We start from the raw sequence: 16,382 nt of genomic DNA on the forward strand, positions 1-16,382 counted from the left end.
TAACAGTAGACCAAAGGACCCCAAGATTAAACCAAAGATTTAAAATACGAGGAAGCAAAAAACACCCAACCAGAAAAACAAACAAAAAAAAGAATCCAAAAATATGAAGATAGTGTAAGGAGCCTCTGGGACAACTTCAAGCATACCAATATCTGAATTATGGGGGTGCCAGAAGAAGAGAGAGAGCAAGATACTGAAAACCTATTTGAAGAAATAATGACAGAAAACTTACCCTACCTGGTGAAAGAAATAGACTTACAAGTCCAGGAAGCGCAGAGAACCCCAAACAAAAGGAATCCAAAGAGGACCACACCAAGACACATCATAATTAAAATGCCAAGGGCAAAGGACAAAGAGAGAATCTTGAAAGCAGCAAGAGAAAAACAGTTACCTACATGGGAGTACCCATACGATTGTCAGCTGATTTCTCAACAGAAACTATGCAGGCCAGACGGGAGTGGCAAGAAATATTCAAAGTGATGAATGGCAAGAACCTACAACCAAGATTACTCTACCCAGCAAAGCTATCATTTAGAATTGAAGGTCAGATAAATAGCTTCACAGATAAGATAAAGCTAAAGGAGTTCATCACCACCAAACCAGGATTATATGAAATGCTGAAGGGTATTCTTTAAGAAGAGGAAGAAGAAGAAAAAGGTAAAGATAAAAATTATGAACAACAAAATGACAACAAATACATACCTACCAACAAGTGAATCTAAAAATCAAGTGAATAAAAAATCTGATGAACAAAATAAACTGGTGAATATAATAGAATCAGGGGCATAGAAAGGGAGTGGACTGACAATTCTCGGGGGGAAGGGGGTGTGAGGGGTGCGGGAAGAGATTGGACAAAAATCTTACACCTATGGATGAGGACAGTTGTGAGGGTTAAGGGCATGGGGTGCGGGGGGGAATTGGGTGGAGGGGAGCTATGGGGGGAAAAAAGAGGAACATCTGTAATAATCTGAACAATAAAGATTTATTTAAAAAAAAAAAGAAAGAAAAAGCATTTGACAAAATCCAACACTCATTTGTGAGAATAATTCTCAGTAAATTAGGAATAGAAAGGAACTTTCTCAATCTAATAAAGGACATTTATTTTTAAAAACCCTACAGCTAACATCACACTTCATAATGAAAAATTAAGTGCTTTACCTTTGAATGGGAACAAAACCAGGATTCTCACTCTCATCACTTTTATTCAACATTACTTTGGAGGTCCCAACCAGTATAATAAGGCAAGAAAAATAAATAAATAAAAGGCATGTAAAAGAATAAGTAAAACTCTTTATTCACTGATAATATGTTTGTATACATGGAACATGCTAAGGAATCTACAAAAAGCTGCTAGTGCTAATGAGTTTAGCAATGTTACATTATTCAAGATCAATATAAAAAACCAATTGGACTTCTATATTCTAGCAACAAATAACTGGAAATTGAGATTTAGAATACTAATTATAATAACATCAAAATCATAAAATACTTAGGAATACACTTAACAAAATTTGTATATGACCTATTTGCTGAAAAGTATAAATTAAAAATTGAAATTAAACTCTTAAGTAAATGAAAAGGTATAGCATATTCATCGATTGAAAGATTAAATATTGTTAAAATGTTATTTTTTCGCAAATCAAGCTATAGATTCAGAGTAATCTATAGATTGCCCTGTAAGGCTATTTTACATTAGCAACATATATTTGTACTAGGTGCCCAGTGCACGAATTTGTGCACCTTGAGAGGAACTTTGGGCCACGAGACTACAATGGACACAGGGGTGGGTCTCAGCCCATCCTCCGCCCCTGCTTGGCCCCTCCCACCACAGCCCCCAGTTCCCTCTCTGCCTGCAGCCCTGCTCTGGCAGCCACAGCTCCCACGCGCTGACAGTGCCAGCTGCTTGCTCACACTTGCTGATGGCACTGAGCGATTGGGACCAGAGCAGGGCGTGGGTGAAAGTGGAGGCTCCAGCACCAGCTGCAGTGTGAGCAGGACTGGCACCAGCAATTAGTGCGAGTGTTGGCTCCGGTGCCAGCAGCAGGTGCGAGCAGGGTCAGTGCTGGCAGCGGGTGTGAGTGGTGGCTGCCAGCCCCGATTGCCCCTCAAAAGCAGGGGGAGGTGGAGAAGACCTGAGGGGTGATTGGGGTTGGCAGCTGCTGCTCGCACCCGCTGGCGGTGCCAAGCAATTGGGGCTGGCTCCAGGTGCCTGCAGTGGGTGGTGCAAGCGGGGCCAGCACTGGCAGCAGGTGCGAGTGCCGGTGGGACCATGGTATGCAGGAGCAAAGAATTTTCAGTAACCACCAGAGGCTTGTCCCAATGACAACAACTGGTGCACCACCTTGGTCTGGCACCCCCGCTCACCTGCTCCACCATCCTGCTGCGGCCGACGCCCGCCATGTTCCGCGTGCACCCCCTGGTGGTCAGCACATGTCATAGTGACCAGTTGTTCGGTTGTTCCACTGTTCAGTCTATTTACATATTAGCTTTTTATTATATAAGATATAAATCAATTTTTTTCAATGGCTACATATATTCCCTGATATGAATGAGACATAGTTTATCTAACAGTCTATCAAAAGTGGCTGGCTAAGTAAATATTTTTTTCACTAAATTTTGTTTATAAACCTACATGATGATTCAGGCATATACATATAGCTGATATGTACATGATATAACTGCTGTACTCTTTTTTAGAACATAGGATCCAAATAGTATTACTGGTTTACAGAAGATTCTGATATATAATAGTCCTTAAGCCTTATTACATGGAGGAGGTGATTTGCTAAATTAGCCATGCACTGGCAATTTTAAAAAACCCATGTCACCTTTGGGATGTTTCTATGGTAAAGACACCTGGGCCAGTCATATGGGCAGGCTCCATTCCTCTTAGCTTTCGAATCTGGGCCCAATACTTCTTCCAGCTGGGACTGCTTCTTTATTCCACATCTGGCTGGCCAACCTGGCTCCCCAGTTCTTGGGCTGGGACTAACTCCCTGATCACTGGCTTTATGGCATCACTAGTTTTGTATCTTCTGAGGGTTATGATTGAATCTCACTACTAATCACTTCTTTTATTTTTACATCACTAATCACTTCTAATATTTTTTCTGGGCTTGCCTTCCTAACTCCCTTCCCTTCATTTGGCAATCTAGCATTTTCCAATGGATACATCTATTTCATATAGCTGGTATTCACCTGCAATTCTTGCAAAGGATGGGTAGTTGGTACTAGGGTTAAACTGTTTCCAGAAAAAGGCTAGATTATGCATCCAATTCTTCCATCTTAAAAATAGAAGTTTTCCAATGTGAATGTTGAGACACATATTATTCAGTTGTTCATTCAATGAGTCAACACCAACTAGGTGGGTGGTTAACATTGTTAGGCATTGAGGGGGAATGCAGACAATCAAAACACAAATGACCAAATGAATGGTGCAGACTCTACATGTTATAGGAGTGTACTTGAATCTCTTAGCAGATTTGGCTTTCTCAAGTCTCTCCCTTTGCAGTCTATCTGCCATGTTCTACCAAGTAAACTTTCTAAAAAAAATGCTCATCTGTTTTCACAAAAAAAAGTGAAGCTCTTTAGTGCAGCATTAAAGGGTCTTCATTATCTGGCTCCCATTTCCACTCAAGCCTTTATCCTTCCCATTCTTTCTCATAACCCCCATGTTCTACCATTATATCAAACTTCTCAGTGGTCCCATGAAGCACCAGGTTCTTTCCAATCTCTGTTCCCCTTGCCTAGAATGCCTTTTCCACTTCTTCACCTGGAAAACTCCCAGTCAACGTCCAAGATTCAGTTCAAAGTTTTTTGTTTCAAAGTTTTGATGAAACATTTCCTCTATGCTCCTCATCTGACCTGGATTTGAGTACATTATTCTGTTGCCTGTATTAGATGATGAGATATTTGAGAGTACTGGGTTTGTTAGTCTTTAAAAATATGTTTTTACTGATATTTAGAGAGAAAGAGAGGAAGGGAAAGAGAGATAGAAATATCAATGAGAGAGAAACATCAACATCCATCGGCTACCTCTTGCACACCCCTCACCAGGGATTGAGCTTGCAACTCGGGCATGCACCCCAACAAAACCAGAGACCTCTTGGTTCATGGGTCTATACTCAACCACTGACCTACACTGGCCAGGCTATCTTGTCAGTCTTTGTATCTCTGAATCTAGTTCTGAATAGGGCCTGGCAAGTAATAGGGGCCCAAGGAATATTTGTTAAATGAATGATGAAACACTTAACAAACAAATGTGAAGAAAGAGCTGAAAGGGTTTTGGTATATTTAGGTAAGGGATTATTAAAGGCATAGGACTTGAAGCTGGACCTATGGAGATAGTAGAGAGGTGAGGGAAAGGCATTTGGAAGAGGAGGAAGATTATTATCCAAGGAGACAGAACACAAGCCCAAGAATGAGAGTGAAGACAGTGAGGGAGTCAGCTCGACTGTGGTTGACTGCTACACAGTCTTGACCTTGTCAGTGATTATATTTCTCAATTATATTTTCAGCTCCTGGAGGGCAGGGTATTTTGTACACTCCTCTGTATCCTGTTTATATTTGAAGCACATCTCCATAGCCATTGTTCCTACTGTCTTGCGGTTCTTATTCTGCTCTGCAATATAATTATTTGTGTTATCTACCTATTCTTCCAGCACTTATACTGCCCACCTTCCCTGATGCTTGAGGTAGGGGACACGGTCTTTGAGTCTGCATCTTTCAACAATGGGTGCTCAATAAATTTTTTTTTTTTTATCTACCATTTGTTTATCCGATTACAGAGGACCACAGGCATATTTGTGTGCAACTGTGTATTGTGGCACAAAACTTATTTATGCCTCCATGCTGTAGAGTCTATGTTTGGCAATTTTCATGAAAATATTATCTTATTAAACTTGGAAGGCTGTCATTTCAATTTTTTTCTTTCTTCCTTCTTGGATGACTCACATCTCTAATACCAGAAGGATATTATAGAAGGGATTAAAAAAAAGTTCGGGCAAATTTATGAATCACAAAGTCATAAATGTCTGATTATAAGAAGTTGTTAGGAGCATACAAAGGGGAAGGAGAAAATTTAGATGTCAAAGGTGCCTATTATGTTCCAAGAACTGTGTTAGGCACTTAGCATATATTACATCTCATTTAATCTGGCAGAATATGTCAGTATAAAGATAGGGCATGTCTATCTATAAGGCCAAACCTACACCTATTGAGGCGCATTGCTTTTCTATGTACCAGAGGCAGTATTCATCTTTATTAAAATGTCATAAACCTTTTAAGACAGATGACTCTATGGATTTATATTGTTTCATAGGAACAGAACACATTCTCAATTCAGGCTTCTATATGCTTAAAACTATTTTTTTTACAAAACCTGATAAGTTTTTAAAGTCTCAATGGTTTAAATTATAATGCAATATGAGATATCCCCACAGCAATAACAATGATTACATTTGTTTGCTTACCTTTATATTTCATAAAGATTCCAAGTACGGAATAAAGGTAAGTTAAGGAAAGAAACTTCTATTAACCCTGACACCAGCAAATTGTCTCAAATTATAGCTTGCCTTCTATTTGTATTTTAGACATACTGAGTTTTTTTCTTCTGAGGTACATATTATACCTCATCTCTGGTTAGAAGAAAATTAGTTTATTTCTAATTTTTTAAAACAATAATACTAACTTTCAAAAACATAATGCTCCCAAGTGCACAGCTTCTGTATCTGGGAGGAATCAAAACGTTATAACCAAAGTACCGTCTCTACACCTTGGGAATTGGCTTGAGAAAGTGGATTCATTATTATAAAGTCATTATTATAAAGTCACACAGTCTAAGGCCTGCAGCTACACATCCTGATCTGTGATAACACGCTTCCTGCCAGGTATGGATGTAGGTGGGAAGAGAAGGGATACACCTTTGGGTAAAGGATTGTCAGCACACTCACAGGTTCCAGATAGCTTTCTATTAACCTGTTTTGGGAAAACTAGAGCAGGCATTTTGCTATGGAAAATGTAAAGCTCAACTCATGATTAAAGAAAATGGTGAGGGTTCAAATGACATGGTTCACATTTTTAATGGTCCTACCCCAACCTCTGTGTGCCACTAATCACTGGAAAAGCACTAAAACCTACCTGTCTTTGTGGTGATCTGTATTTCTTAAATTTTATATTAGCCAAAGAAAACTGAGACATTAGGATTACCACCAAAGAACATAGGTGGGACATACTGCCTATGGGACTTTTTAAAGATAGACGAGATCCAAACTTATACATTTAGAAAACTGCCACTACTTTTTTGAGGTTAGGGATGAAAATATACACATATTCCAAAGAGTTCTTTGTGTGAACAGGTGACCCCTTCCCACAGTCTCTGTAATTAATTGAGAAATTAAAGTTGGTTGGCCTCTGAGATCTCTTGTAAAAAAGGCAGAAGGTCTTGGATATTTTGGAACAAGAGTCCACTATTCTGCCAAGACAGTATGTTATTGTTATTAGAGTGTCTCTCAACAAAACAGTATTGAGTAGTGAGGATGTGATTTTGATTAGGTGGAATGACTCAGCTCTTCCCCTTAAAGAAGAGAGGACTTGTCAGAGCCTTACTTACCTCATGATCTGGGATCTCAGAGGATAATGTTTTCCCTAGGATGACCCCAGTCAAGTATGTCCAGCATCGAGCCATGTTGGCAAGGTTATAGCCTCCTGTTTCCACCAAGAATTGTGAAGTTAGGAAAGAATAGTCACAAAACAGCAGGAGAGGGAAGAGGGGTAAGGAAGGAGAGAAAAATTTTTTTTAAATATATTTTATTGATATTTCACAGAGGAAGGGAGAGGGATAGAGAGCTAGAAACATCGATGAGAGAGAAACATCGATCAGCTGCCTCCTGCACACCTCCCACTGGGGATGTGCCCGCAACCAAGGTACATGCCCTTGACCGGAATCGAACCCGGGACCTTTCAGTCCACAGGCCGACGCTCTATCCACTGAGCCAAACCGGTTTCGGCGAGAAAAATGTTTTAATAAAAGGGCTAAAAAGACAATTTCAACTTGCAGAATTTCACCAAAACATACCCTTATATTTTTAAACCACCTGGTAGTCAGACTTCAGTAGACCAAGTCAGACCATGCACAGTGTGGAACTGGGAAGTTCAAGGCCTATGGAGATTAAAAAGGTTCTAGTTTCAGAACAAATATGCACCTGAGGACTCTAAGTTCCTCAATTCCATCAAGAGTAATCTGCAAGAATGAGATCTCTGGAACCTAAATCTCTTGAGATGACCTACCCAACATGAAGGTTTCTGTGATGAATTTTGCAACAATTCTATAAAATGACTGCTGGATGTGGTTTGCATGTTAAATCTATTGGCAGATGGGGCTCTAGATACATGCTGGGAAGAGAAAAGGAAAATGCTAACAGAAACCAACTTCCTTATTTTATTATCAGCATTCCTTTTCTCCACAAAATGCAGAGATCAAAGAGAATGAGCTGAGAAAGGGACTGTTGATTGACACTCTGACCCATCTTGTCAGGTCCTGTCAGTCACCCAGAAGCCATATCTACTGGCTACCAATCAGAATATTTTTGTTCTGAATAGATGTGTTCTACCATGTGAGCATTAGAATACTGGCCTTTAGCTAAATTCCAAAAGGGTAAGGATAAAATAGAATGAGTTCCCAACTTCAATGCAGCCTGAGGGAAATTGAATTTAGTATATTTTAGGTTAGGTAACCATAAAATTTATCATCCAAAATGGTATAATTTTAAGGGTAAAAGGGGATACTATTAACAATTACACTGGAGCCCAGCTGGCATGGCTCAGTGGTTGAGCATCGATCTATGAACCAGAAGGTCACTGGTTCGATTCTTGGTCAGGGCACATGCCCAAGTTGCGGGCTCGGTCCCCAGTGTGGAACTTACAGGAGGCAGCTGATCAATGTTTCTCTCTCATCATTGATGTCTCTATCTCTCTCTTCCTCTCTGAAATCAATAAAAATATATTAAAAAACAACTACACTGGGATAACATGTATAAATTGAGACATATGGTCACTCATTTCTTAAGCCTTGAAAGGTCAGGGTTGCTGGGGCTTTTGGAATATGTCTTTTGGCCTCAATAAGGTCCACTGAAGCTTGAGGCTTTGGCCATCTCCCCTAATTGTTTATGCATTATTGGTGGTTGAAAATTTAAGTGAAATAGTATAGGTATTACTTTAAGTACTCCTGATGTGAAAAAATCTAAATTTCTAAGGTTGACTTACTGGGAGTGATTATTTGATTTCAAAAAAGAATCACTATAGGTTTTAAGTAATAGTTCTCTCTAGTGTACATACAATATGATTTCTAAAAATTCCATTTATGCACAGGCATTTTCAGGAATACACATTTTTCAAAAGCTAAAACTTTGGACTGAGGAAGCTAAGAGGCTTTAAAAATGCTAAGTATAGGTTGAAGCCTCAAACAAAAGTTGAATTTACACAGTTATGTGTTGTGGAAAGGTCTTTTGTTTTCTTTTCCTGTAACTATACTTCTATCATAATAATCATTCTTCATGCTGGTAAGGAAAGTTATATGCCACACAGCACTTATCAATGTTATCTTTTCCCTGAGTTGAAGTTAATACATTTCTTTCTGGCTTTTTATAAGAAGTTGTCTCTTGTAAGCACCTTTAATTTTGATCCCTCTAGAGTTTGAGGCTGCCAAAGGACCAGGCTTGTGTATTTGTATTGAATGCTCATTCATAAGGCCTTCACATGGTTCCTCTAATTTTGTTTTTTACAATAGCCTGACAGAATCACAAACTATAAGCTGTTCCATAGTACATACATTTTAAGCTCAATCTAACTTGACCATGTTATTTTAACACGCTGATGCATTCACCCAATAAAATAAAGACTTTGCCAGACAGATAGAATATTCTAAGAAAACATCTTCAAAGGTAGTTCGCAGACATGTAAATGTTTCTATTGAACAAACTCAGCTTCTGTTGGTTAAGTAATACAAAACATCAGTATACACTGAGGGCAAGAATGTCCAATAGACTCTTTAGATCTCTTAATTTTACTTTACTTTACTTTACTTTACTTTACTTTACAAATCCATGCATTTTTAGGATGTTGGGGGCAGAAGTCATTCCTGATTTCAGCTTAGGTTTAATGAAGTCATGTGTTTACTACATATATTTTAGTAGGATTAGAATTTTAGTGGTATGTTTCTATAGCATTATTATTAGAACTGGGAGTCAAAATTACACTGAGAGAAGATAGATCAAAATCCACTGTCAGCATTCTCTATCCTATATAATAAAAGCTTAATATGCTAAGTGTCCAGTCGTCCAGTCAGCCATTCAACCAATCAAAGCATAATATGCTAATGATATGTTAAGGCTGCTCAACTGCTCGCTATGACGTGCACTGACCACCAGGGGGAAGACACTCTGGCCTGTAGGTTAGCTTGCTGCTGGGGTCAGCCAATTGGGACTGAGCAAGATGGGCTGGACATGCCCTGAGGCCCTCCCGTGGCCCCTCCCCAGCTGGCCAACTTCCTGCATCCCTCCCCAGCCTCAATCCTGCACCGATGGGAGTCCCTCGGCCTCACCTGTGCCCTCTCACAATCCTGGCTGAGGGGACCCCCCCTGAGTGCACGATTTTCATGCACCGGGCCTCTAGTTCTTAATAAGATCTGGTGTCACCTTTAACCTAAACATTTTCTGTCGGAGTGCCAAGGATTCAATGCGTACACCAAACTGAGTAGAAGTGTATCAATACTTCCTTATGCTGAACTATGAAGGTGGCAGAATTCACTGAATCAGGCTTCTGGACCACAGGTAGGTTGATATTATCTAATGTAAGAAAGTCAAGTTTTCCTCAGTGTCAATAAATAAAATATGGAGGAAGGTCAACAAATTCTCCTGGTCACCTTCCTTTGTACTCACCTCCTCCCAAAATGAGTGTTGCCAATTGCCACTGAAGGATGTACTTAAGACACCTGACAATTCCCAATGGAGTCATGTTAAAGGAGCACATGGGATCCCCAGCTATTGTATCAGCTCCCAGCTGTAAGACCACTGCTTTGGGATTAAAGGCCATATATACCTCCTTTAGTACACTGTAGAAAAGAGAAATAATATAAAATGTCAGAAAATTATAGGTTATTTTGCTCTAGAGGTGGTGATGATGGTGGAGCCAGTAGGAGGTATAGTTGAATCAGGAAATACTGAAGGGAAAAAATCCAACTTGTCAAACTCATCACACTTTCCATTTAAAAAGCGTGAATCAGATTGTATGTAAATTATACCTCAGTAAAACAACTTACACAAAAAATTCTATCTAACTCCACCCTCACTAAGGACTGAATTTGTCCTGAGTTTTAGAACTCAGACTTCCTTGAAACTTTCATATTAATTTAACTTCAACAGTCATAGTACATAGTATACACAATTACTTCATTTTACAATCTGGGAAAATAAGACATATATAGTTGGTTATTAAGGATTATTTCTCATAATTAAGATTGTCAACATACTTGGAGTTTATCACCTAGTTATCACTGGGGGGCTGGTGAAAAGAATTAAATGCTTTGAAAGTATAAACATTATCAGCTTACTTTTTATTATGCTAAAGAACTTCTGGGTTATGAAATGCAGCCCTCCCCAATTCATTCGTAACCAGAGTATTACAGGAAAGGGAACTGCAACAACTGATCCAAAATTATAAATCTGAAAGCAGCCTAAAGAACAAATTGTAGTGGGTAGAAATTAGCATAATTTTGGGTAGAATCATTCAATGTTATCAAATCAACCTAACAACTTTTTTCAAGTTAGAAAAGGAAGTTGTCAATGTTACAGATGATCTTAGTCAGGTTTCCAGTATTCTCATTAATTGAACACTGACAATGTCCAGAATACATTCCTAGGAGTTATAAGATCCCTGCTCTCAAGGGGCTTATAATATAGTTCCCAGACAAAACATACACCAGTACTCAAGGGCCTGAGTAACTCACAGAGACATATAAACATGTGCAAATTAAGTTACTTCATAGTTGAGAAAAAGCATAGTAAAAAAGTGATTAAAAATGCTGGGGTTAATACACCTTCATAGTCAACATGTCAAATTATACCAGTGCAGCAAAAACAGAAAAATCCCAGATCCTTCTGAAACTGCAAAAAGAATTCAGGGATATAAAATGCTGATCTCTCAAATTCATATGTAGCAAGGGCATTGAAACTACTGAAAAGTGCTCAGCTGCAGTCATTCTTTGACTCAAAAGACTGTTTTGTTTTTATTTCTCATCTATACAGACAAATATTGAGTGATTGAGGAGATTATAAGAATATTATAAAACTTATGACATATGCTACTCAATATAGGAATACTCAGGCCTATCCTCTCTTTCATGTGCTTATCTCTTGAGTGCAGAGGAATGATAAGCATCTGAATAGTGAGCCAACATTTTTTTTAATTTCTTTATTGATTAAGGTATTACATATGTGTCCTTATTCCCCCATTACCCCCCACCTCCCATTCATGCCCCCACTCCCCTGTTGTCTGTGTCCATTGATTAGGCTTATATGCGTGCATATAAGTACTTTGGTTGATGTGAGCCAACATTTATTGAGCATCTACATGTACAGAGCACCTTATTAGTTGCTGCTGTGAGACAAAGTGGAAGAAATGATTTCTTTTCTAAAAAAGGTTTACAGGTAATGTAGAGGAATGGGAGGCAAGAAAGACTAAGGTTTTCTCATTCATTCTTTCCCTCAGTTTGCACACATTAACTGAGCACCCTCTGTGTGTCCAGCATAAATCAGTACCAGATGTTGCAGGAACCAAGATGAATGTGGCACAGTTCTTATCTTCATGTGGCTCAGAACAGAGGGATAAGTCAGACTATGTCAATAAATATTTAAAATACAATGATGAATGAAATAGCAGAAATGGTAGAGAGGAGAGAGTAATCAACTTTTACAGATGATGTTAGAAAAGCCTCTACAGGGGTACCTCTTGACTTAGGTCTCAAAAGATCAGAAAAACTATGATGATCCACATATCAAAATGGCTAAAATGAAAAATAGTAATAGCATCAACTTCTGGTTAGGATGTGGGAAAAACAATATCACACATACCTTGTGGAAGAGAAAGTAAAATGATATAGCCACTCTGGAAAATATATTGGCTATTCCCATCAAAACTAAAAGTAGACTTACCATATGATTTAGCAATTGATTTTTGGACATTTATTCTAGAGAAAACTTATTTTCATGTAGGAACTTGCACATAAATGTACATAAAAGCTTTATTTGTAACAATCCAAACTTGAAACCACTCAGATATAATTCAACAAGTGAATAGTTAAACTGTGGTACATCCATATCATTGGAAGATTGCTCAATAAAAGGAAACTATTGACACATGTAAAAGAACTTGGATGGGTCTCAAGGGAATTATGCTGGGTGAAAAAGGTCAGTCCCCAAATATACATTGCATGATTCCACTTATATACCATTAGTGGTTGCCAGAAGTTAAGAATAGGTATGGTTCCAGGACAGAGTCTTATGGTGATGGTACAGTTTGGTATTTTGATTGTGGAAGTAGTTGTGGCTATGCAAAGCCACATAGAGCTACACACACACACACACACATACACACACACACACACACACATACAACATGTATAACTGGTGAAAAGTGAATAAGCTCTATAGATTGTACCAATGACAACTTCTTGATTGTACTATAATTGTACAAGATGTCAACATTGAAGGAGGATGGAGGAAAGGTGCACAAGACTTCCTTGTACATTTCTTTGCAACCTCTTGTGAATCTATGATTATTTAGAAATGAAAGTAAATAAAAGATTAGACTGTCTTGACTCCATTGTACGCACTTGCCTCCTGTGTCAAATATTAATTGAGCATAGTGGTTTGGGTCGATTTCTGGGTTCTCTATTCTATTCCATTGATCTATATGTCTGTTCTTGTGCCAGTACCAGGCACTTTTGAGAACAGTGGCTTTGTAATACACCTTGATATCTGGTATTGAGATCCCTCCAACTTTGTTCTTCTTTCTCAGGATTGCTGCAGCTATGTGGGGTCTTTTTTTATTACAGATGAATTTTTGGCGAGTTTGTTCTAGGTCTGTGAAATATGCTGTTGGTATTTTAATGGGGATTACATTAAATCTATAGATTGCTTTGGGCAGTATGGACATTTTAATGATGTTGATTCTACCAATCCATGAACATGGTATGTTCTTCCATCTGTTTATGTCTTCCTCTATCTCTTTTTTCAGTGTCCTGTAGTTTTCTGAGTACAGGTCTTTTACCTCCTTAGTTCAGTTTATTCCTAGGTATTTTAATTTTTTTGGTGCAATGGTAAATGGGATTGTTTTTTAAATCTCTCTTTCTATAAGTTCACTATTGGTGTATTAAAAAGCCATAGATTTCTGGGCATTAATTTTATATCCTGCTACATTGCCAAATTCATTTATTAAGTCTAATAATTTTTTGATGGAGTCTTTAGGGTTTCCTATGTACAGTATCATGTCATCTGCGAATAATGACAGTTTTATGTCTTCTTTCCCAATTTGGATACCTTTTATTTCTTCTTCTTGTCTAATTGCTATGGCTAGCACTTCCAGTATTATGTCGAACAGGAGTGGTGAAAGTGAGCATCCCTGTCTCATTCCTGTTCTTAGGTGAAATGGTTTTAGTTTTTGCCCATTGAGTATGATGTTGGCTGTAGGTTTGTTATATAAGGCTTTTATTATATTACAGTATGATCCCTCTATTCCCACTTTGCTGAGGGTTTTTATCAAGAAAGGTTGTTGGATTTTGTCAAATGCATTTTCTGCATCAAATGATATGACCATGTGATTTTTTATCTCTCAATTTGTTTATTTGATGTATCACGTTTATTGATTTATGGATATTGTACCATCCTTGTATCCCTGGTGATAAATCCTACTTGGTCGTGGTGTATGATCTTTCTGATGTAATGCTGGATTTGATTTGCTAGAATTTTCCTGGACAGATACATGCAAAAATATGAAACTAGACCACCAACTTACATCATACACAAAAATAAACTCAAAATGGATAAAGGACTTAAACGTAAGATGGGAAACCATAAAAATCTTAGAGGAATTCACAGGCAGCAAAATCTCAGACATATGCTGAAGCAATATCTTCACTGATACAGCTCTAAGGGCAATGGAAACTAAGGAGAAAATAAACAAATGGGATTACATCAAAATAAAAAGCTTCTGCACAGAAAAAGAAACCATCATTTCTCTATTTATAATTTTTTTCTTTATTGATTAAGGTATTACATATGTGTCCTTATTCCCCCATTACCCCCCACCCACTCATGCCCTCACCCCCCAAAAAAAAAGAAATGCTAATGCAAAAATGACAACAGCTTAATATGTATAGGGAGAGAATTATAATGCCAGATTAACATATCCTGGCCAACAAAGGATACATGCTGCAAATAAATTAAACTAACAATAAAAAAGAAAAAGAAACCATCAACAAAACAACAAGAAAGCCCACTGCATGGGAGAACATATTTGCCAATGTTATCTCCGATAAGGGTTTAATCTCCAACATTTACAGGGAACTCACACAACTTAACAAAAGGAAGATAAACAACCCAATCAGAAAATGGGCAACAGACCTAAATTGATACTTTTCAAAAGAGGACATAAAGAAGGCCAAGAGGCATATGAAAACATGCTCAAAGTCACTAATCATCTGAGAGATGCAAATCAAAACGACAATGCGGTACAATTTCACACCTGTCAGAATGGCTATTATCAACAAATCAACAAATGACAAGTGCTGGTGAGGATGTGGAGAAAAAGTAACCCTTGTGCACTGATGGTGGGAGACAGTATTGAGTGGATTAAAAAACTGTGGTACATCTACATAATGGAATACTATGCTGCTATACAAAGGAAGGAACTCCTACCATTTGCAACAGTATGGATGGAACTGGAGAGCATTATGCTAAGCGAAATAAGTCAGTCAGATAACGATAAATATCATATGATCTCACTCATTTGTGGAATATAATGAAGAACATAAATTGATGAACAAAAACAGATCCAGAGACAGAGAAGCATTGATCAGATGCTCAAACTTCAGAGGGAAGGCAGGTGAGGGTGGGGCTACGGGGGAGAGATCAACCAAAGGACTTGTATGCATGCATATAAGCCTAACCAATGGACACAGACACCAGGGGGGTGAGGGCATGAGTTGAGGGTTGGGGGCAATGGGGGGATAAGGACACATATGTAATACCTTAATCAATAAAGAAAAAAAAGATTAAGATGGGTAGAGAAAAGATAATTAGAAGATTTGAAAAAAGTATGGTATTTTGTATACAGTATAAATGTTAAAGCAACTGGAAATGAGGACAACTATAGAGGGCTATATGTTGGACACAAATTCAAGACTGGAAGTTTTCATTTGATGTGACAGTCAAATGGGAGCCACTGGAAAAGTATGAGGTAAGCACTGATACTGCTGAAAAAGAATGATTAGAAAATTTGATTTTTGCTATTGCATGTAAGTCCAAAGAGAGAGCAAGTCTGGAGACAGGGATTAGCAAAAAGGGTATTGAAGTATTCTAGGCACAGGAGCAATAGGAAGCAAGGTAAGAAAAATTTGGAAACCCCAGTAGGGGATGTTGCAGGAGGCAGCTGATCGATGCTTCTAACTCTCATCCCTCTCCCTTCCTCTCTGTAAAAAATCAATAAAGTATATTTTTTAAAAAAAGAAAAATTTGGAAAAAACTGAGGGGGATTGGTGACAGATTGGGTCAGGGGAGAGTGTCAAAGGAGAAAACACACTGTGTGTATTCCTTCTGAATTCACAGGAAGAGAAAAGAGGAATTGAAATATTCCTTTTTCTATTGCTAGTTCCAAATCTAATATTCTTACCTGTCATCAATCTCCTAATTTGAGGTCAATGTCACTTTCTTACATTACCCAAATATTATGAAATTTCTTTATATCTATCTATCTATCATCTATCTATCTATCTATCTATCATCATCATCATCATCATCATCATCATCATCATCATCTATATATCTATAATGTATTCTTTCACCTCCCTTGAGGATTTTAGCACCTGGTTCACAATTTTTCTCTCTCCCTTTTCTTCTCATCATTCTCTGCAGTTCATATCCATCCACTTCACTAAAACCTCCCTGCCCCTGCATTTTTTATTTTTTATTAAATTTATTGGGATGAAATTGGTTAATAAAATTAAATAGGTTTCATGTGTACAATTCTATAATACATCATCTATATAATGTATTATGTGTTCACCATCCCAAGCCAAGTCCTCCCTTTACCTTTTTCTACCTCTCCCACTC

The 16,382-nt window shown here is 38.1% G+C and overlaps 1 protein-coding gene across 6 annotated transcripts in view; it reads right to left on the reverse strand.

The window, feature by feature from the left end:
• The window catches only part of HDAC8 (histone deacetylase 8), a 451,824-nt gene that overhangs the window by 269,582 nt on the left and 165,860 nt on the right, over nt 1-16,382 (reverse strand). Inside the window, exons 8-9 of one of the 6 annotated variants that reach the window (XM_080653232.1) lie at nt 9,936-10,108; nt 4,761-6,705 (exon numbers count right to left, since the gene is read on the reverse strand). The exons of 4 other annotated variants lie outside the window; for them this stretch is intronic. In XM_080653232.1, the coding sequence (XP_080509358.1) occupies nt 6,563-6,705; nt 9,936-10,108 (316 nt within the window). In that variant the 3' untranslated portion in view covers nt 4,761-6,562. Of the gene's footprint in view, nt 1-4,760; nt 6,706-9,935; nt 10,109-16,382 lie in introns of those variants that run through there. One more of the 6 variants, XM_080653233.1, reaches the window with a different exon arrangement.

This window comes from Plecotus auritus (genome assembly GCF_963455305.1).
Source record: "Plecotus auritus genome assembly, chromosome: X".
Lineage (NCBI taxonomy): Eukaryota > Metazoa > Chordata > Mammalia > Chiroptera > Vespertilionidae > Plecotus > Plecotus auritus.